The sequence below is a fragment of the Cupressus sempervirens genome, chromosome 8, assembly GCF_028749045.1.
Source record: "Cupressus sempervirens isolate cs-2001-9-10 chromosome 8, ASM2874904v1, whole genome shotgun sequence".
Lineage (NCBI taxonomy): Eukaryota > Viridiplantae > Streptophyta > Pinopsida > Cupressales > Cupressaceae > Cupressus > Cupressus sempervirens.
The window spans coordinates 710,887,591-710,909,350 of record NC_143125.1 but is presented as its reverse complement, the minus strand read 5'-3'; the positions used below and the strand labels follow the sequence as shown (position 1 = coordinate 710,909,350).

At 34.9% G+C, this 21,760-nt stretch overlaps 1 protein-coding gene across 1 annotated transcript; it reads left to right on the top strand.

Annotated features, from left to right (window-relative positions):
* The first annotated feature begins 16,827 nt into the window (after positions 1–16,827).
* On the top strand, positions 16,828–17,380 carry LOC149544409 (early light-induced protein 1, chloroplastic-like). The gene is made up of 2 exons (XM_089796399.1): positions 16,828–16,929; positions 17,009–17,380. The coding sequence occupies exons 1-2, from the start codon at positions 16,828–16,830 to the stop codon at positions 17,378–17,380; spliced, it is 474 nt and encodes a 157-aa protein (XP_089652525.1).
* Positions 17,381–21,760: the final 4,380 nt, after the last annotated feature.

The window sequence follows — 21,760 nt, the reverse complement described above, 5'->3', positions numbered from 1 at the left end:
AGTTCATTACCTTAACCTGTTACGATGAAAATAGTGTAAGATTTGGTAATGATGCACCGTGTTTTAGAAAAGGAAAAGACTCTATCAAACTCACAGACAAGATTTTATGTGACAATGCTTACTATATTGAAGGATTAAATTTAAAATTATTGAGTGCATTGTAAGGAAACTTGGCAACAAAGAATATAACCATTTCCACATAACCCATAATAGATCTGAAATAAACACGGAATTAAAATCCACATGCAAGAGAATAGACAACATACCCACAAAATGTGACACAAGATATACCCTGGGAAACCCTCATTGAGGGAAAAACCCAGCCTCCAAAAGCATCCATCATCATGTATTATTCAGCAAAAAATACCATTGCCATACAACCATGGAAGCCTTCATGGCCATAGCCACAACCGAGAAAACTATGTGAACAAGCATGAATCCACACATCCCATGCCATGCTTTCAACCTTCACAAATGCTCCCTTGGCTAACCTGTCAAGCCTTGTCCCGCTCGACTCTTGCCTTTCGTCTTCTCCTTGTCACTCACACTACAACAACTACCCTTGTGGCTGCTTATATAGTAGCAAGTCCCAGAAAACCACGAAGTGGTATTACATAAACCATGTGCTAAAATCATGTGCTACCTAACCCACTGACCCCACATTTAATATTGGGCATTTAATTCTTTTCCCCAATATTAAATAATTACATCAAATATTATCACAATGTTACAATACAACTCATCAAGAATATTCCATGGGAATCTTTACATGTTGCACGTCCATCTAGGTACAACATTACATAATAAAAATAAAATAATAAAATAACAATATTATGCAATGTGTGCAACACCCATTATCTCAACAATCTCCCACTTGTTGTATACATTGCATAGGGTCAATCCGTAGCCACATAAATGAACAAGGGAACAATCCCTCCCAGCACATCCACCATCATGGATCAAAATACACCAAGTGCTTCCATCATGGTACCCGCAACAAAATCAAAGTATGTAGCATCTCAAACATGAATGATCTCACCTCCTATTATGCCACTCCCACTGGACATACATAGAAGCCATCCAAAGAGAAAGCCACCCAACCTGTCGCATTAGAAGATCATAAAATCCTGTACCAACTGAAAATTTTGAGCACCAATAACCTGATCCAAAGGTAATCACATGTATCCGTAGTTGTCAAAATATCCATAGCTGAAATAGCACCCACAGCAAAGTGCCAAACCCATCCAACTATCCATACCTCAAAGGTATAACAAGTGAATCTCATATCACCGACATATCCAATCTATAACCTGCAATCACAAGCCTCAAGAGCAATACCTGCCACATATATACCAAGAAGCTCCCACTGCAAAAGATAATGTCAAACCTATAACAAATTCACTCAACACATCTCAAAGAAGTGAATCCATGTAGTATCAAGGAAATCCACAATACATCAACTGATATCCTGCAAGAACAACTCTCATAACAAGTCTTCAATGCTCTCCCAAGTTCACCGCAACCAACAAAGGAAAGAGATAAAGGAATAACCATGTCATCTCTCACATGACATACATGAGCACAAACCAGTGATCACAATCTCTAACCAATCTCAAATCCAATGTAGTCAAAACTAAACATCCAGGAAGATAACCAAGACCGGAGAAACTATGCAAATCATAACCTGTATCATGTCCTTCTACACACACCTCTAGATGTAAACTGTGCAAGTATGATCTCCTCCATAAAACCCCAACAAGAAGCCTCAACAACACCCAAACCATACCATATAACTAATTATGGATGTAAGCCTCTCACAAGAAGATCAAACTCATAAAACCATTCCTAAACCAAGGAATAACCATTCCTAATCCAAGGAATATGCCCAATAAAACCATCTCCCAAATTCAACCAGCATAACAACATATGCACATGGAGATAACCAATGCTAAACCATCTCTCAAATGAACCCTCCAGAACTAACTCATGTACCATAGCTCAAGATCCATATCCATGAAAGACAAGCATAAATATAATGCAACTGAGAGAAAATAATGGGCTATACCTCTCAAGTAGCAAACCGCCGAGTAGACTAAGAGTGGGGAATGAGAATGCTCATCAAGATACCCAAGTCTCCAACCAAGACTCGTCTAAGAACAATCTCCTCTCAAGTCCATATCAGGTGACTGCCCCTCGGACTTCCTGCTGAAACCATCAACTGTCCCAACAAATACTTCTCTAATCCAAGAGAAATCAGCATCACCACCATCTCTAAGTATCCATGAGCACCTATAACCAATCAATCCATGCCAACTCCAAATGCAACATAGCAATATCATGAAGTATCCAGCTTATGATTAGTGTACTCAATACCAAGAAACTAAATCAAGATCAATGTCAAAGTTCCAACCATGGCCTCAGGAACATAAACATGACAACATGATCATACCATCTCAACTAAAGAGATAACATGCTCCATATGAACACACCATAACATGTCACAACTCTAAACGCGTATCAAGAGTATACCATGACATAATAATGAAACTATCCCCATACCAAAGATAACATGCCAAATAAAAGCATAAACCACACCTTTGCCAAGAACCCTGTGAGTCCTCAAGATGCAACCTTCTCCATACACCATGAAGAAAACCATCTCCACATACCATGAAGATAACCAAGAACTCCATGAGTCCTCAAGATCTATCCATCTTCACACACCATGAAGATAACAAGTGCACCATGCAAATGTCAAAGATGCTTCTGCAGCAACAGGATCTAAGACAAACCTCTAACATCTGTAAACACTCAATAAATATATCAATGCCAACAACTCCCACTCAATTGTGGTACCAAGTCACCTATGGCATCATAAAATCCATCCTCTCCAAACCAAGAAGATATAAACCAAACCAGGAACTAATCCTGCACTGTCACCCCATCACTGTCACAAGCTCCCACTAAACCGTGTATCCAAGCTATCCATGACATTATGATGAAAACCCATCCTCTAACCATGAGAATCAACCAAGGCATCAAACCATCAAAGAACTCAGAGTGCACATCATGAGCTCCTCAAAAGAAACCAAATAACCATGATCCTCAACCAAGAAGATATACCACCATAACTAAATCAAAAATCCAAGCTAATGAACATCAAGGATGTACCTGTATATCCAATCATGTCATGCCAAAATTCATGACACCATGATCACATCCATGAACTAAGCATCTGGCTCTCAATAGTGTCCAACCTGCCAGCATAGTCAACCATAATCCTCCACCATGACTGTACCTGGTAACAACATCTCATCCCTTCTACATGAAGAATAAAATCATGTGACTTAGGGCATAGACAACCTAAATCCAAGCCACCAATCTGAATATGCATCAATAATGAAAGATCAATGGGCAAAGACAACCCATAACCAAGCTATAAATGCAACCTGTAAGTATAGACCGCTTACAACACTGCACAACTTGTAGATCCAACAAGCCATCATGCATATCCAAACCAAACACTGATAACCATATCATCATGAGACCAAAATTGAGTATACAATGACATCAAAACTTAAATCTCCAATGCCATAAACTCACAATGTTACCATAGTCAAAATATACCATAAACAGTTCAGATAAATATATCAACAAATAAATCATGCCAAACCTGCACCAAATCTGAACCAATGTGTAGAGCTCTCCAAGAGCTTTTCGTTGACTACTCGATGTCCAAAATCCGACTCCGTATGCCCAAGTTATGCCCTAATCCGTGCTCAAAATAAATAGGATCTGACTTTAGGGCTCTTAAAACCTAACAAAATATCAAAATCATAGAACCAAACCTACAAAATCTTGTAGTGCTCTGAATTAGCTTTCCAACGCCTGTAAGAACTCTGAAATCCGATATTCTGAGAGAAAGTTATGGCCATTTTACTAAGACAGTCTTTTTACCATTTTCAGTACAATTTTTCATTTTTAATTTTTTTTCAGTGACGAAAATTCCGACGGGATTAAATTTGACGGCCATCATGGGCTGAAACCAAAAAACTCTTTCATTTTCTCTGAACATGGCCAAACTAGGGCATATTATATATCAAAATTTATGGAAATGTCGACCCGGATCCAATGGTGAGGTCTGTTTTTGCCCAGGAGGTCATTTCTGCAAGCTACCCCCCCCCCCCCCCCCCCCCCCCCCCCCCCCCCCAAAACTCTCATTTAAATGAAGACATCCGAAAAACCTTTTTATCCAACAATTTTCCATGCCCAAATCTTTTAACATCCCATCATAACAGCAAATCCAAAACCCTCAGATCTGCAACAAATCATTCATATATCTTGCCCTTTCTTTTATCCTCTCATGCATTCCCATGGATTCAATCTAGGGTTACAAATAATAAAACCATAGCTCTGATACCACTTGTAAGGAAACTTGGCAACAAAGAATATAACCGTTTCCACATAACCCATAATAGATCTGAAATAAACACGGAATTAAAATCCACATGCAAGAGAATAGACAACATACCCACAAAATGTGACACAAGATATACCTTGGGAAACCCTCATTGAGGGAAAAACCCAGCTTCCAAAAGCATCCATCATCATGTATTATTCAGCAAAAAATACCATTGCCATACAACCATGGAAGCCTTCATGGCCATAGCCACAACCGAGCAAACTATGTGAACAAGCATGAATCCACACATCCCATGTCATGCTTTCAACCTTCACAAATGCTCCCTTGGCTAACCTGTCAAGCCTTGTCCCGCTCGACTCTTGCCTTTCGTCTTCTCCTTGTCACTCACACTACAACAACTACCCTTGTGGCTGCTTATATAGTAGCAAGTCCCACAAAACCACGAAGTGGTATTACATAAACCATGTGCTAAAATCATGTGCTACCTAACCCACTGACCCCACATTTAATATTGGGCATTTAATTCTTTTCCCCAATATTAAATAATTACATCAAATATTATCACAATGTTACAATACAACTCATCAAGAATATTCCATGGGAATCTTTACATGTTGCACGTCCATCTAGGTACAACATTACATAATAAAAATAAAATAATAAAATAACAATATTATGCAATGTGTGCAACACCCATTATCAAGGATTAAATTTAAAATTATTGAGTGCATCACAAATGAACAATTTGAGATGCAAGGTTGACTTTGAAAATAAGATTGTTAAGATATATGATAATGATGGAAAGCTGATTGGAAAAAGTGATCAAACTAGAAGTAACCTATTAATAGCTAGGGTGCTATTTGTCTTGTTGTAAGACTTGGTGATGTATGGCTATCACAAAATAGGTTATGCCATGTTAATTTTGATAACCTAGTTAGTATCAGTAACATGAAGAAAGTTAGAGGCTTGCCTAAGTTGAAAAAACTTGATAACATAGTATGCAAACAATGTCAACTAGGTAAAATGACAAAATCAGGCTTCAAGAGTAAAGCTTATACCTCTAAAGAAATACTATAGATTGTTCATACTGACCTATGTGGACCAATTGAAGTGTAAAACTATAGAGGAGATAAGTATTTAATGCTATTTGTTGATGACTATTCTAGAATGATGACAATCATGTTTCTAAAATAGAAATCTGATACTTTTCAAATGTTTATGTGGTACTTAGCAAGAATTGAAAAGGAAATAGGTCAAAGTCTAAAATATTTAAGATTATATAGAGGAGGAGAATTCACATCAAATGAGTTTGAAATGTTCTCTAATAACAGAGGAATCAAAAGATAGACATCTTCTCCCAGGACCCCTCCACAAAATGGAATTGCTGAAAGGAGAAATAGGTCTATAATGGACTTTGCTAAAACAATCATGATATAAAAGAATGTTTCTCTACAATACTAGAGATAAGTTATAAGTACAGCTGTCTATACCCTGAACTATGTACAAATTAAGTAAGGTACATATTCAACACCTTTTGAACTATGGATAGCCACCCAATGTAAAATACTTTAAGGTATTTGGAAGTAAATGTTACATTCTTAAAGATGTTAGGAATGGAAAGCTTGATGAAAAAGGTGAAGATATATTCCTTGGATACTCCACAAGAAGTAAAGATTATAAGAGTTTAAATACTAACAATAACAAAATTGTGTAAAGTATAAATGTGAATTTTGATGAATTTACAGAAGTATTTGATGTGGAATCTATGGAAGAACTAGAAGGTTACAAATCATTTGTATACTTTTATGAGAGAATGTCTAATGAAGAAAATGCTACAAATCAAGTTGGAAATCAACACCAAATTTTAGTGACTGCTGAGTCACACCCTATCAATGTTGAGTTGTATTTAGGAACCAAGCTACATTCATATGCCAAGTTACAAAATGAAGTAGATAAAAATTCTAATTCTAAGGTCAATGTGCGTGAAATAAATGCTAAAATAATTGATAGAAATGAACATAGTGATTCTAAAGCTAGAGGACAACATGAAGAAACAAAGCCAAGATTGTCTAAATATGTTAAAAGACATCATCTTGATGATCAAATTATTTGAAACAAAGATACTAGGCCAATGACAAGAAATAGATTGAGAAGTGAATCATGTTTGTTAAGCATGAAAGAGCTCAAATCAGTAAAATATGCATTAGAAGATAATGACTGGTACAGGGCCGTGGAAGAAGAGATTGAAGAAATAGAGAAGAACAAAACATGGAGTCTAGTTCCTAGGCTAAAAGAGAAAAATATGATTGGTACCAAGTGGGTATTCAAAAACAAGCTAGATGAAATGGTTAAGTCATAAGGAACAAAGCAAGACTAGTTTGCAAAGGATATGCATAGGAAGAAGGAATTGACTATGGAGAGACATTTACCCTTGTTGCAAGATTAGAAGGAGTGAGAACTTTGCATGCTTATGCTACATACAAAGGTTTCAAATTTTATCAGATGGATCTTAAATTTGCATTTTTGAATGGCATACTTGAAGAGGAAGTTGACATAGAATAGCCAAAAGGATTTTTTGATAATGAAAATTAGAACATGGTATGTGTACTGTACAAAGCCCTATATGGATTAAAACAAGCACCAAGAGCATGGTATGAGAGACTTCATACTTATCTTGTGAAGATTGGATTTGAAAGGACTAATGATAACAAAAATCAATACATGAAGATAGAGAAAGGCAAATTTGTTTTGTTGTTTGAAATATTTCTTGATGATATCATATTTGGAGGACAAGATGCTTTATGTAAGGACTTTGTAAATCAAATGAAGCAATAATTTGAAATGTCTATGTTTGGAGGGATCATACTTTTTGTAGTATTACAAGTATATTAGATGAAGTATGGTATATATATCACTCAGTCAAAGTACATCAAAGTGATATTAAAAGCTTTTGGATTAGAAGATTTCAAACTAGTGAGTACACCTATGGTGACAAGAAACAAGTTGTCAAAGAATGATGATTGAACTGAGGTGAATCAAACATTATACAATTCCATGATTGGAAAATTGAAATATGTAGTAAATAAAAGACCTGATATTGCATTGTTTGTAGGCATAGTTGCAAGATTCTCTACAAATCCAAGTGAAAATCATTTAATGGTATTAAAAAAAAAAATGAGATATATGAAAGGAATAGAAGAGTTTGGTCTATATTACAAGATGAATGAACGACATGACTTAAGAGCCTACACTGATGCTAACTAGGTTGGAAATATTGATGATAGAAAGAGCATCAGTAGAGGAGAATCATTTATAGGAAAAAGACTAGTTACACAAACTAGTAAGAAACAAAGTTGTTCCTCACAATCTTCTGTTGAAGCTGAATATGTTGTTGCTACTATAAATTGTACAAACATTGTGTGGATCAAACAACTACTAAAAGGAATGAAGGAAGATATCAAGGAACTAGTGATACTTTATTGTGATAATAAAAGTGCTATCAATATATCAAAGAATCTAGTGATGCACACAAAGACAAAGCACAATGTAATCAAGTATCATTACTTGAGAGAGTTAGTTCAAGGTAAAGAAGTGAAGATGGAATATGTTAACAAAAAGGAGAAAATTGCTGATATCTTCACAAAAACATTACCTAAGGATTCTTATGAGTATCTAAGAGGTAAATTAGGGGTGATACTCCTATCAAAGGCTATCTAAGAAATAAGAAGTCTGCCCCGCATCAAACAAGTTGATTGTCAAATGTTACAAGTTGATGCAAAAGATTTTACTTGAGGAGATGCCTAAAGTAAGCACAAAATTGAGCTACAAATCCATCACAAGCAAGGTGATAGAGGGAGAAACTAAAGAAACTATAAAAGCCTATATCTACATGTATTAAAGATGATAAGTTTTTGGTATATTTCTTTGGCATTGTTGTCAAAGAGGGAGAAAGTACATTAAATTGATATCATTAGAAGAAGAGTTTTACTGATTGAGATATCTAGAATTGAGTCAGAACAAAGAGGGAAACATTGATCAGAAAGCCAAGAAAATCATCATTAGAGGGAGATACTCTACTGATCTAACTGGTATAAAATAAAGAGGGAGAAATCCTAATCTACCTAGTAAGAGGGAGATATAAGAAGGAACTCAGAGGGAGTTATAAGAAAGAGTTTTTGTAACCAAATTAGAAGATGGAAGTTGCTAATAAAGGGAGAAATTTCAATATAGGTTTTCTTTTTGATATTGTCTTACTATTTTAACCTAATTAGTTTGATTGAATAAGATGTTCATCATTTGATTAATTTGGTTGATCATTTTGGTTTGCCATCAATGCCAAAGAGGGAGATTGTTGAAATCTAATTGAAAAAAAGATTGTTAAGAAGGAGATTGTTGAAGAAAATTATGTGTTTCAATGATTGTTTTGTCACTGATGTCAAACCTGCTATTTGTTGGTAAGCCAAATGCTTATAAGATTCAAGTACTATCACTTAGTTGATTGATGAAGAGAAGTTGATTAATAAGAAGTAACAATAGAACCTAGAGGAAAGGTTGAGCTATGATTATGTAATTAAGTACAAGGATTAGTTAAGATAGTGATGACATGGTGAATTGATAATCTACTAAAGGTTACAAATATTGGCTACATGAAGAAAGTTTAAAAGAACAAGTTAAACAAATTTTGTCTGCCAAGCTTGACCGAGTGGATAATAGGTGCCAAGAAAAGTTAGTACAAGCTGAGCAAAAAGTCAGTTGGAGCCAAGTAAAAGCAAATTCTAGTGGATGCCAAGAAAAAAGGTTGATGTTGATTAAAGTTTAGTGGATGATGAGCACCAGTAAACTTTAGTTGATGCCAAGTGATTTCATAGTTGATGCTAAGTAATAGAGTGTGTGTCGAGCATCAAAAGGTTGATAACATGGATCAAAGATTTGTTGATTCTAAATCGACAAGTTAGTTTTCTTGAAACTTGTGAACTAGAAGGAAGATAAGGATGATGAGCTAGTGTCACAAAAATTGATATAAACTATTTTTAGGTGAATTCAAATGGATTCTAGGAGAATTTTCTAGAAGAGATACAAGATATAGGGTAGATACATTGTATGCTATGTAATATGTCCAATCCCTAAAATGGACGATGGAAAATGGCAAAGTATCTTAATTTCCTATTTATAGGAATGTCTAGTCATGAAGGAAAGTGTCATAGAGTAGAGAGTTGGATACAATAACCGAAGGGAGAAAAGGTTTTGCATTATCAAGTGACCTAAAAAGAGATTGCATTGGCATACTAAGCTTGAAGGATTAAGAAGATATATGCTTGAAGGGTGAACAAGCTATTAGGACTACAAAGTGGAAAGGCCAAGAAAATTGAGGACTGATTAGAGATCTGTAATCTACAAGAAAAGTTGTAAGTTGTATCATATCAAAGCTCTATTATTACTCTGTAACAATTGTATCAGTCTAGGGTAAATCCTTTGAATTAAGGTTGACCTAATAGTCATTAGAAAATCCATTAACAAGGTGGCATTTCAAGTGAATGGCCTAAAGTCCTCTAACAAGGTTCAATTCTAATAGGGCTATTGAAATCCCTTAACCAGGTCACATTTAATAGTGTGTATTGTAACCTTTAATAGGGTTGGCCTTTCACAGGGCATCACTTTAAAAGAGTGAAAAGGAGTAGCATGTTACTAGTGGTTTTTTCCAAATTGGATTTCCATGTTAAATCATTTTGTCAAGTGTGTTGATGAATCTGTTATATTTCATACTTTACATTTCTACAAGTTGATTTGATAGTAACCTACAAATTTTAAGTAATTGCATATTCATATGGATGCATGCATGAATATATATATTTTATGGGTTCACTAAGCTGAGAAAAGTTTTATTTGTACATCTAGACCTTGAATAACTGATCCACCCCCCCCCCCCCCCCCCCCCCCCCCCTCTTAGTTATTCTGAAGAATTCCAACAATGGGATAGCTCAGCAACATCACAATATTTCTAAATCTACAGAAGGGATTCACATTAATGAGAAGTTAAGAGTAATAATGAAGAAGTATGTCATGCTACATTTGTAACTTCGATGATATTTTAATGACCATAACCCCTATCTTGTCATCCATCCAGATGCCTTAAGCCAGGTCTCATTTTTTAAATGAAGCTTGCCTTATTTTCATTTTCCTACTATTTCCATTTTGGTAAAAAAAATTTGTCTCATATGGTGTATGCAGTGATAGATTAAATATTTGTTCTACAACCTACATGTGCTCAACTCGGTGAGTCCCTAAACTTTAATTTTGTAAGTGTCTTTTCCTTTTGCATTTTTTGAGAAGTTGTGCATTCTTCCATATCATTTTCCTCTAGTTTTGTTTTCATCATGGCCACTCCTTTCCACCTAAAAATACCTGACAAAGTTAGAGAGTCAGTTATTAGCAGTATGCTTCCCACTATGGAAGACACTTTCCTTGCCAAGGAAGCTATGAAATTTTTTTTGGCTAGGTTTAGAAACCCAAAACCTGAAACCTAGTTCCATCTCATAGAAATTTTAAGACAATGGTTTATTGCAAGCATCCACTTCCCTAGAAGCTTTCCCCTATCCTGAGTTAGTAATAGCATGCAAAGATAGATATGATGTTGTTGAAAAATGCATTCATGCCATTAACAATGATGTTCTAGTATATTTGAACCAGGTAACTATTATGAGTGCTCTAAGAATTCCCCTACATGAGGTATATGAATATTGGACCATCAGTTCCTCCTACACCAAATTCTCTAAAAGTGTCACAGAGTTTCAAAATAACATTGGTAAAAGTTGGCTTTTCAAATTTGAAAGAGGGGTTTCTTAAAACTTTTGACTAGAGAGCATATGATCCCTAAAATCAAGGAAGTGATCACATTGGTTAACAAGGTAAAGGGAAGTCCACATGCCTTCCACTAAGAAAATTGAATGTATTTCTTCATTCAAAGTATTGTAGGGGAAGAAAAATATATAGACTAGGCTGACATAATACCAACTAGGTTGCAAGAAGAACTATCCCAAGCTTTTGGAACCTCTGGCTTTTACATAACCTCCTACTTATTTTATATCCAATCCTGTAGTAAAGCATGGAAAGCTCTATCCCACTTAGACTAGAACCTGAGTATGCCCTTTTATGAATATTACCCTCTCTTGCAGAAGAACATAAACCTAGATGGATTCAAAATAGATCAAGACATGCTTTTAGCCAAATTGGTGTTTGAGTTGCAAGGAAAGAAAAACATGAGGTTATAGAAGAAGTGACCGAGTTGATTGATATCTATGGAAATTACTTCACCCAATTTCACCAATTTACCTATCTCAGGATTGGAGGCTCTGAAGGTAAACCAATGAGGCTTCCTTGACATTGTCTAGATCATTTTGTATTAATTGAAGTATGCAGACAACTAGCATAAGTGGGTAAATATTGTAAAGCAAGGAAAGGTTTAGGGTACACATTTCTTGTTGAGATTGGACATTAAAAATACAAAACTATTTAGGATGCCCTCAGACTCAAAACTAAGATCAAATCTCTAAGCTTATTGACTTATCTTGCTAGACCAAATTTTGACAATAAAAAAATTGCTATGAATTACTCTGAAACAACCTCTTCTACCTTGCACATTCCCTACTTAGAGGATTTTTGGGAAAATTTTCAAGATGATTTCAAAGTCAAAAACAAGCTCTAGTCTAGGATAACTTTGGCACAAATTGAAGATTTCAATCACCCTTTTGATGTCTTAGGGGTGACTAAGAAAAGGATGAAGAGATTGTTGACCCTACCTACATTGAGAAGATAAAAGATTATCTTTTACTAGAGATTGAGTCAACTAAGCTAGAGGAAGTTAACCTACAAATAAGAACCCAACCCATCCTAGTTAGAATAGACAAATAGATGATGTGCAAAAGGAAGACAAGATCAATAACCTATAGTGTTCAAAGGATTCATGATAGTTTGAGCTCACCCTTGGTTATTATAAGTTCTAAAAAGGTTGTTGATTCCTTCGGTGTAGGAAAGAAAAAGTTAGTTAAACATGAACCCCCTGTTCAAGGTTTAGTTTATCTCCCTACTTCTATCAAGTGGACTAGATCTCACAACAAGAGGAAGCAAGAACAAGCGAAGAACATGAGTATGCCTCTAGACAAGTATGTGACAATAGAACTTGACATAGTTGAAGAGTGAGAGGAATCAAGAGAATCCCTCATTGACGAGATGGAATAGGGGTGTCAATAGACTATGGAAGGTGTGACTACTTTGAGTGTGATGGCACTTAGTTCATTACCTATATTAAAAATACCTCCTTCCAACTTGGACAACCACCCAGTGCCTAACTAGTTTGAACTATTAGTAAGAAAGAAGAGAAGCCTAGTACCATCAACTCTTCCTTTAGGAGACATGGTGAGTAAGTTCATGAGGAAGACCCCTAAGACCAATAGTCCAAAGATCGAGACTATGTTGAACATTGATGATGAAACAAGTTAGTGGGTTGCAGAGGTTATAAAGCTAGTAGCTAAGTAAAGCATAGAGGAAATATAACCTCAGGACTATGTAGCAGAAAAGACCATCCTCAGTCCAACCTCAAGAGTCACTGATATGAAAATATGGAGAGTGGGGAATACCAGGATCTCTCAGTGAATATGGAAGGATCAAAGAGACAAGCAAGAATTAAAGAAATCAATGCAGAAGATGGTTGAATACATTCATGAGCTACAAAGCCCACACAAAAAAGCCTTGCCTAATGTTATCATGTATATCAATGTAGGTTCCCCCTTGAATAAAGGCTTCCTCAAGCAGGTTAAGAGAGACCACTCAATTTCCCAAGCCTATGGCGAATGGTTGAGCATTGTTCATACTTAGGCAACTTGTTATTTCTCATATTTCACTAGTACTAGTGCTAGAGTAGATAAGCTAACAATAGCCTTAGAATTAGAGATTAATGCTTGGGAGTCTAAGAATATTAGGTGGGATGAATACATCATCAATATTTCTAAAGTGGAAGAATATGGCGTAGACAAATTAAGAAATAAAGTCCCTAGAGCCCAAATCAATTTTGATATCTTGTTCATCGCTCTTGGTAGTTTGGAGTGGTAGAACATAGTGATGGAACAAGGGTTAAAGAAGAGTTATGAGTTTCTTAGAGAGGTTGGTGTCCAAAGGAGATGTTGATTTCTAACATAAAATATATTGATGTCAAAATCATGGGAAATGAGGGAAAAAATGAAAAGCCCCCTAAAGAAGTGGAGATGACCTTTTTCTCCAAAATCAAGTTGCTATAGGAATTGAGTGAAGTTTTGGTTCATGATTTGACTATTGTCGCTAGAAAAGACTCAATGATGATCCTTTGTACTCATCACCTAGAGATTCAAGATAAAAAGTTCCATCATATTGGTCAAATCCTAAAGATGTGGAAGCTCATATTGGAATAGCTAGGTGTCCCACAATAGAAGGAGCTGGTCAGTTTTCTTTTAGTGCACAAGGTCTAGAAAGAAGGTGGTGGTAGCTATTTTGATGCCCAAGAATCTCATACCAATACTAACAATATAGCTAGAACCTAAAAGAGAAGCAAGGAGTCACTCACATCATTTTTCTCTTATTTTAGTTAATTATGTTTTAAAATTCTACATTTGAAAACATTTGAACTTCCACGTGGGAGTTACTTTTTGATGTAATTTGAAAAGCCCTGTGTGGCTATATATGTAATATTTTAAGTGGCCTTAAGGGTTGGCTCTTTGGACATAACATAGTACCTTTTTGTTAGTAAGTAGTTATCTGCCTTTGTTAATGAAAATGAGAAAGTTAATGATAATAAATATCGATCATATGGTTTTTTCTATTGCATCTATCTGATAATCATGTGGTTATCATGCTAGTTAATAGAATTCATATGAGATCCATGCCATTCTAGATGCTATTTCATTGATTTTTCTTACTATTCTCTTTTCATTTGGTTTAGTGAGCTTGACCTAAGTTTTGAAATTCTAAAGTAGTATGTCATGCGGCATATATCTAATAGTGATTATTCAAATTTGCAGCACTCTTTTATAGCTATAAAGGGATGTTTACATCGTTCCTTAAGTTATTTCTGGTTAAAAGAATGACAATTGTAATTCTTTCATAATAAGAGTTGTATTAAAAAATCATTTTAGAAGGGAGTTGTGACTTTGAACATAGAAAGTCTTTGCAGTTATCAAGACTCATTTGTTCTCGAAGTTTTTCTTGTGAATTAAACTTAAATAGCTCAAAAAGAAAAAACTGTTCACTAATACAAACAATTCAAAAGGATGTCACGTAAATAGTTTTACACACCAATGTTACAGATCCTAAAGATAAAGCCATGTGATGATGACATGAATTTATGGCTATGACATGTAGTATACATAAAGTACCTTGTACCATGTTAGTGGCTGTCTCTAGGAACAACCGTTCCTTTCGTTCATTGAACTGGGGAATACCCAGATGTAGTATGGAGTTCCTTTGATTGACCTTTCAAGCCGAGTTGTGCGCAAAAGCAATGAAATATTCATATAGCTAGAGAGCTTTTACAAACCACTATGTGCACATTTTTTCGTATCATCAACCAAAACTTTAAAAAGAAGATGAATACAAACTTAACTTTTCCTTTGGATAAGTCTATAAAATGTTTCCAGATCTTTTGGTTACGAAATCCACAAGCTCATTCTTGATTCCTGAATATCAATTTTATTTCTCGTATGTTCCGGTTACGAGCCTCTTGAACTGCCAATAGCATGAAACTCAAAATCCGTGCTATTGGCAATATCCAATCAACAGAGGAAGCGCGTGTAACAACTAATCCATTGCTACGACATAGGTCATAGTCAACCCAAAAGAATCTATGAAATATGAGTTGGACGTGTCATACTGGCCTAGGGCTAGTGAGAACAGGAAGACCTTATAACTGCCTAGACAAAAGCATGACAGGGGAAGGAAGAACATTTTGTTTCATTAGTTCATTTTCTAAGTTCACATCTCAGAAATTCAAATCTACAAAATCAAGAAAACTTACTGTATCATGTATCAACTCTCACTAATTTTTCTAGTGACTGATTTCAAAACAGAGGATTAATGGCACATGATATAAGACTTAGTAGAGAGAAAGTGGACAAAACTGGATGGATGTGAGTGCTTTTCGCTTAGTAATCTTAGGGATTCCGTAATGCAGCGGGCGGCATCTTTTTTGAACCTACGAAATATCTTATTGGAAGAGCTGAGTGTGTGTTCTAACATCGCATTGTTCAGTCTTATTGCAATGCTAATTGGATATGCTTCCCTCTTAATGTCTTGTTCACGCCTTGAACATGCACAACAAATCTGATAAACATTCATTGGGCTGTCCAGTATCACTTCTGACCTATACATTATTTTCAAAATGTGTATAGTGGTGATCTTTTAGAAGGAAACAGGTGACAAAGGCGTAGTCAACGCATTCATGGACTTCATTTCGGCGTATCCAGCGCACCTCCCGGTGCGATTGCTAGTTTTAAATCATGTACTCATTTAGTGAACTTTATATTTATTTGCACTTTGGTCTTGCTAGATTATAAAACTACGCGTCTCCGCGCTACCCACGTTTTTCCCTTGAAACCTATTATTACCGACCTTTTTCATTCAAGAGAAGGCCAATGCGAGGAAAATGCACGTCAGAAAGTGACTTCATTGGTTATAATAACCCAGAACGAGTGCTTTCATCAAACTCCCGCCAGCCAAAGTTGGCAATAATATGACCAGAAAACTTGGGTGAGAAATGCCCACGTTTAGTGGGAAAATAGTCGGTGGAAATCTTCGCTTGAACACATGTTCGGGCAATTTACCAGCCACGTTCTCTGAATTTCACCCAAGTAAATCTCGACTCACGTCATTCGTTTCCGGACTAGGCCCATTTCTCGCGCAAAGCAGCCAAAGTTAATATCAGGCGTTAGACAGGATGGTGTGAAAACTATAAGCTAAATATCTAGCTTTTTATTCCAAAGAACACCCAGAAGAAAGAAAGTGAATTGAACTGTCACAATGAAAAACTAAGATTCAATCAGACTTTGTTCACAGAAATTAGTGCGACCAAACAAAGCTTTTGAGATAACAGCAAAGTGAAACTTCGGGTAGGAGAAGGCCACGTTGAGTGGAGAGTAGTCGCTAGAATCTCCACATATAGCGGGTAATTTGTTTAACACACGTTCGAGCAATTTACCAGCCACGTTCTCATCTCTTCGCCCACGTGATTGTAAGTCCACGTTCTCACCACCAAGTTGAATCGTTCCCAGGCTATAAAGCTAACTAGAATCCGGGGCATATTAATTATCAATCATTCTAAAGCAAGTCGAAGAGACACAGACAAGCTTAAAATTTAATTTTCCTTTAGATCGATGATGATGATGATGATGATGAGAGCGCCCGCAGCCCTCAACTGCGGGGCAGTCCAGAGGAGGAGTGCCTTGGGTGGTCACACAACTAGATTGCCGCATAAGTGCAGCCTTGAGGTCAAGTGATCGACAATTAGTGTCTCTTATGTAGGAACTCTATTGCTAATGTTTTATGGTATTTGATCACGCGTATCAGGATCCGAAGGAATCATCTTCCCCTTCGAGCAGCACCAAGTTCAGCGAGCTCTTCGCGTTCCCTGGGCCAGCGCCGGAGATAATAAACAGAAGGGCGGTGATGTTGGGCTTCGTGTCGGCCATCGCAGTGGAGTTGGAGGGCGGCAGAGATCTGCTGTCGCAGGTGAACAGCGGAGGATTGCCGTGGTTTGTGTTGACAGCGGGATTACTGACGGCGGCGTCGTTGGTGCCACTTTCCAAGGGAATATCGGCGGAGAGCAAGTCGCAGCCAATATTTTCAGCGTCGGCAGAGATGTGGAACGGGCGGTTTGCCATGCTTGGCCTCCTCGCACTGGCCCCCACCGAATACGTCAAGGGAGGCCCTCTTGTATAAAGACGGTAGATTCTAGCTGGGTAGAAGCTCTTCTCATTCAAAGAAAGGCTTCACCAACGGAAGATCTCAACGGCATTGGAGTTGTACTATTTAGCATGTCAAACAGTTCAGCTATACCATAGTTTGTATATATTTCACCCTTACAGAAATATACAAATTCAGGATATTTTAAGTTTTTTCTTAGTTACCATAAATAAATATTATCGTTTTAATGCATTTTCTATGATTTCTCGTTGTCCAAATTAAAATTTTCAATCATCTAAATATTCCGGTATATTGCACTATAAAAAAATGCATTGTTTAAATTTAATATAATTTATATAGAATGTATTTAAAAAAAAATATATACTATATAATATTAGTTTAACTTTGGAAATGATACTTTCTATCAATTGAAAAAAATAATTGTTATCTTATTATACAACTCATAATATAGACTTTTTAAAATTGAAATAATACATATAATACAAAAGAATATTACAAGTAGGGCAATCGAATCTTTCATAAAAATATAAAATAATATCATGTGTTTGTATCTATAAGACAACAAGCAAGAAAAATATTACACATATAGAAAGCTAGAGTCCAACATTGAGCACAACATTACATGTAATAAGAATAGCATACAAATTAAATTTGAAATGATATTGTAGCAAGACATAATAGAAGAAGTCTTTCCTGTGAAGTCTGAGGAGCTGAAGTTTGATTGTGTCTAATGCTTATCTAATAGATTGTTGTTTAGTGAACCCCAACATTTGAACACATAATGAGACAACTTCAAACAAGATGTCTTGGCAAAAACTTTGCATATAAGGCTGAATAAATGGTCATAAATCAATAGCTTATTCATATTACTTAATTATATGACATTTATTATTTCAAAAATATTCCAAATACAATATGAAATCTTGAATGTAAAGGATTACATTTGATGCGAGCATCCAATGCTAAATACTATTAACCATTGGCCCATGACAAATTGTACATAATTTTTCTATTTATAAGCCACATGTGAACACATTTAGAAAAAGTGTTTCAAAGTATTACCTCAATAAACAAATATTTTTCAATACTGACACTAGTTTAAGATATTAATTTTTTATAATATAAGGAGTGCACCTACAAAACAAGTACATACCATCATTAATTACAATGGAATACTAATTGGTCCAAAAAGTGGTGATAAAAATGGGAGCATTTTATGCCTAAATCGACACGTCAACTTTCACAAGATTTGGTGGGATTGTGTTAAAGACAAAAGGATGAGCAATTTTTAAAATGGCAGTACGCCATATATGTGGCATTATTTCCCACAACATTTTCATTTGGCCTTTGGTCATTATGATTTCTTAGCTTGCAAGTTTCTAGGTACTCACTCTAGATTTCTTAGCCATTACTAGATCCTAGCAAGTGTAAATATTGTTGGTTTATTTTATTTTCTTGCTTTCGTTGGCTACTCATGTCACTATCAACTATAATGGTTTTGATTGTAGTTTCGAAAACTCTATTAGATACTTGTTTTTTATTTTATTAGGTGGCTAGTGTGTTGTTTATGATTTAGGTTAGTGAGTTGTCTATTAGTTTATAGTGTTTCTTTCACTATTCTTGTTTCTACCAGGCTATCCACACATTTTTTTACCACTATTAATATAAAAAACAAAGTGTGACATCAACAATACACATAAATTATGAATTGTCTACAAGAGCCAAGGTTGAAATGAACACTGACCAATCAATTAAATATAAATTTCATTAAATTTAATGAAAGAAATAGAAGCATGCCAAGGAATACAAATCAATATTCCTAAATTTACAATGATAGTGTTTAACAAGATTCAACAACTGACTAACCCAAATATAAAATTTAGAGACCAAGAGTACCCAATTATTTTTTGTTCATAATGACCTTCCTAAAAGGAGCTCTAGACACTTTCAAGCAAAAGAAGGGCATGGATATTGTAGGAAGTCTTTTCTTCCCTACCATGAAGCTGTTAAGCTTCTCGAAAATTTTTCCTGACACAAAAGATACCCAGCCTGACATCAAGGAAGTCTAAACAAGAAAATCTAGGTGTAATTGAATTTTGGGCCATTTAACATATATACATGAAGAGCTAACAATTAACATCATAATTCTTAAGAATGATAAGTTATATAAAACAATAAATTCACTAATCAATATAATATCTCATGATCTCATTTCCTACTCCTATGGAACAATCAAATTAGCTTAAGAAAAATAACCTTATATGTGTTTTCAGAAAGACAGTATTAAAACCCATGAGCATCATCATTTATATGTCCCTTAAATGTATATACATATGAAATAAAATTAAGACTTCTACTAATCAATTTATATAGTCATAATCCATAAATTTAGAGTAGTTGAAGACAAATTTTTATAGACACAGATGTCATATACTTTTAAAAAAATGCATATAAGCTATAAAAATTAATACTTTAAAGGTAGTCATCAACTTTACACATATGAACTCATAGGAAAACTAAGTTATTCCATATGTGGAACATTATAACTAATTAAAAAATTTCTAATGCTTAATTTAACATAGTGAGAACCTTTTAAAATCCTTAAATTCCTATACATAATTATACTTTTCTAAATTTGTAATTATCTTTATCTATATATTCATTATAAATACAACCCAAAACAACAATTCCTTATACCAAAAAAATTGAGTATCAACAAATGGATGAGTATTCTTATTAGTTTAAACTGATTCCCTTGATAATTTCAATTATGCATTCACACAAAATTTGAAAGACTATAATAAAAAATAAGACCAAATTTACAGATCAATATACAATATAATTTAAACAATATTGTAAAATAAAAGAGAAGGATAATTAAGTTATTTCTAGCCAAGGGGTAACTTCTCCAAGAGGAAAATACAGCCTAACCCAACCAAGAAAATTGAAGGCCCAAAGAAAGTTAAAAGAAGACTCTAAGTATTGAAAAAGAAAATTGAAGGCCCAACCAAGGTAAGGAAGAAAATTCAACACCACATCAAAAGAGATGATAGAATGAGGGATGTGAAGTAATTCCAACCAAAAAAATGACTTGTACGATGATGCCCAAATGGGTTGCATTTTGGCAATACTAATATAAAAAATACTATATCTATTACTAACTACATTCATGAATAAAAGAAGAACACTTTACTTGAAAATGGTAATAAAATTGAAAAAAGTTCTTTACTCTAAAATGTGATCCACACTAGCCAAAAAAAGTGATTATCCTATGCATCCCAAGAATTATTCACCCAACAGATGTAAGATGGCATGAAATTACATGGAATTAATATACTAGAAACCATATTTGGTATGATGAACAATGTTATAGAGAGAAATGGTGACAAGATACTAAAATGAGAAGATTTATTTAACGTACCCTAAAAATGGAATGAAGAATGGTCCTATGTTCAATGATAGTGGCTATGTAATAACTATTAACATTGAAGCTTTGTTGGTTGTGTCGTATCATAATTTGACAAAGGCTCACATTGAATTTTCATCCAAAACTTAGGGATACATCCCAAGAATGGGGAAATAATTTTGAGTCCATATAAGAAGAAAATAATATATCAAGGAATGACCAAGACCATCAACCAAGGATGGTGCAAAACATAAGAGAAAGTTGGTGATTTGTAGCCTAGAATATGCCAAAGACAATTTGATCTAAGATTTTATATGATCTAATAATGGAAAATGTAGATTAAACAATTCATCTAAAGCTATAAGAAGGAACACATTCATTTATTATATTAATGTATTCAAATCACAAAGATACAATAAAAGAAAATCTAACAAACAAATATTTACATGATAACTAATCTTTATACTAGTTTATGCTTGCTAAAGGTTAACAACCTTACATTTATAGTATGAATATGCAACCAAAGGTACCAAAATAGGCATACTTAGCTCTACTTTTAGTAATAGATTAGTGTTCTAATACATATTGGTCAGCCCTTTTCACTATGCATCCGTTGATTTGGAGAAATTATTTTCCCTATATTTTATGAGTTAATTATATCTATAAAAAAAATTAGGTAATAAGATCATTGTATGACCATAAGTAAGTTCATAAGGAAGTTGTTTAAAATGTTGGAATAAGTATATGGAAAACAAGATACTAAAAGGGAGGGTGGGGGGGTGAATCAAAATCTTAAACTTTTAGCTTCAAAACCAATAATATAAATTCACACCTAATTCATATCATAGATCTACCATTAAAACTGAAATGTTATAACATAAATTAAAGAAATCACATAAATAGTTCAACACACAACACAATAATTTGGTAACCCAAAAACACTTCAAGATGAAGGTAAAACTAGGGTGGGGATGAAACCCACAAATCTT

What these genes read in the sequence shown, in the direction of transcription:
- LOC149544409 (XM_089796399.1), top strand. Translation starts at nt 16,828, where the DNA reads ATGATGATGAGAGCGCCCGCAGCCCTCAACTGCGGGGCAGTCCAGAGG. An exon ending in CGCATAAGTGCAGCCTTGAG is followed by an intron (nt 16,930 to 17,008) that starts GTCAAGTGATCG and finishes CACGCGTATCAG; the next exon opens with GATCCGAAGGAATCATCTTC.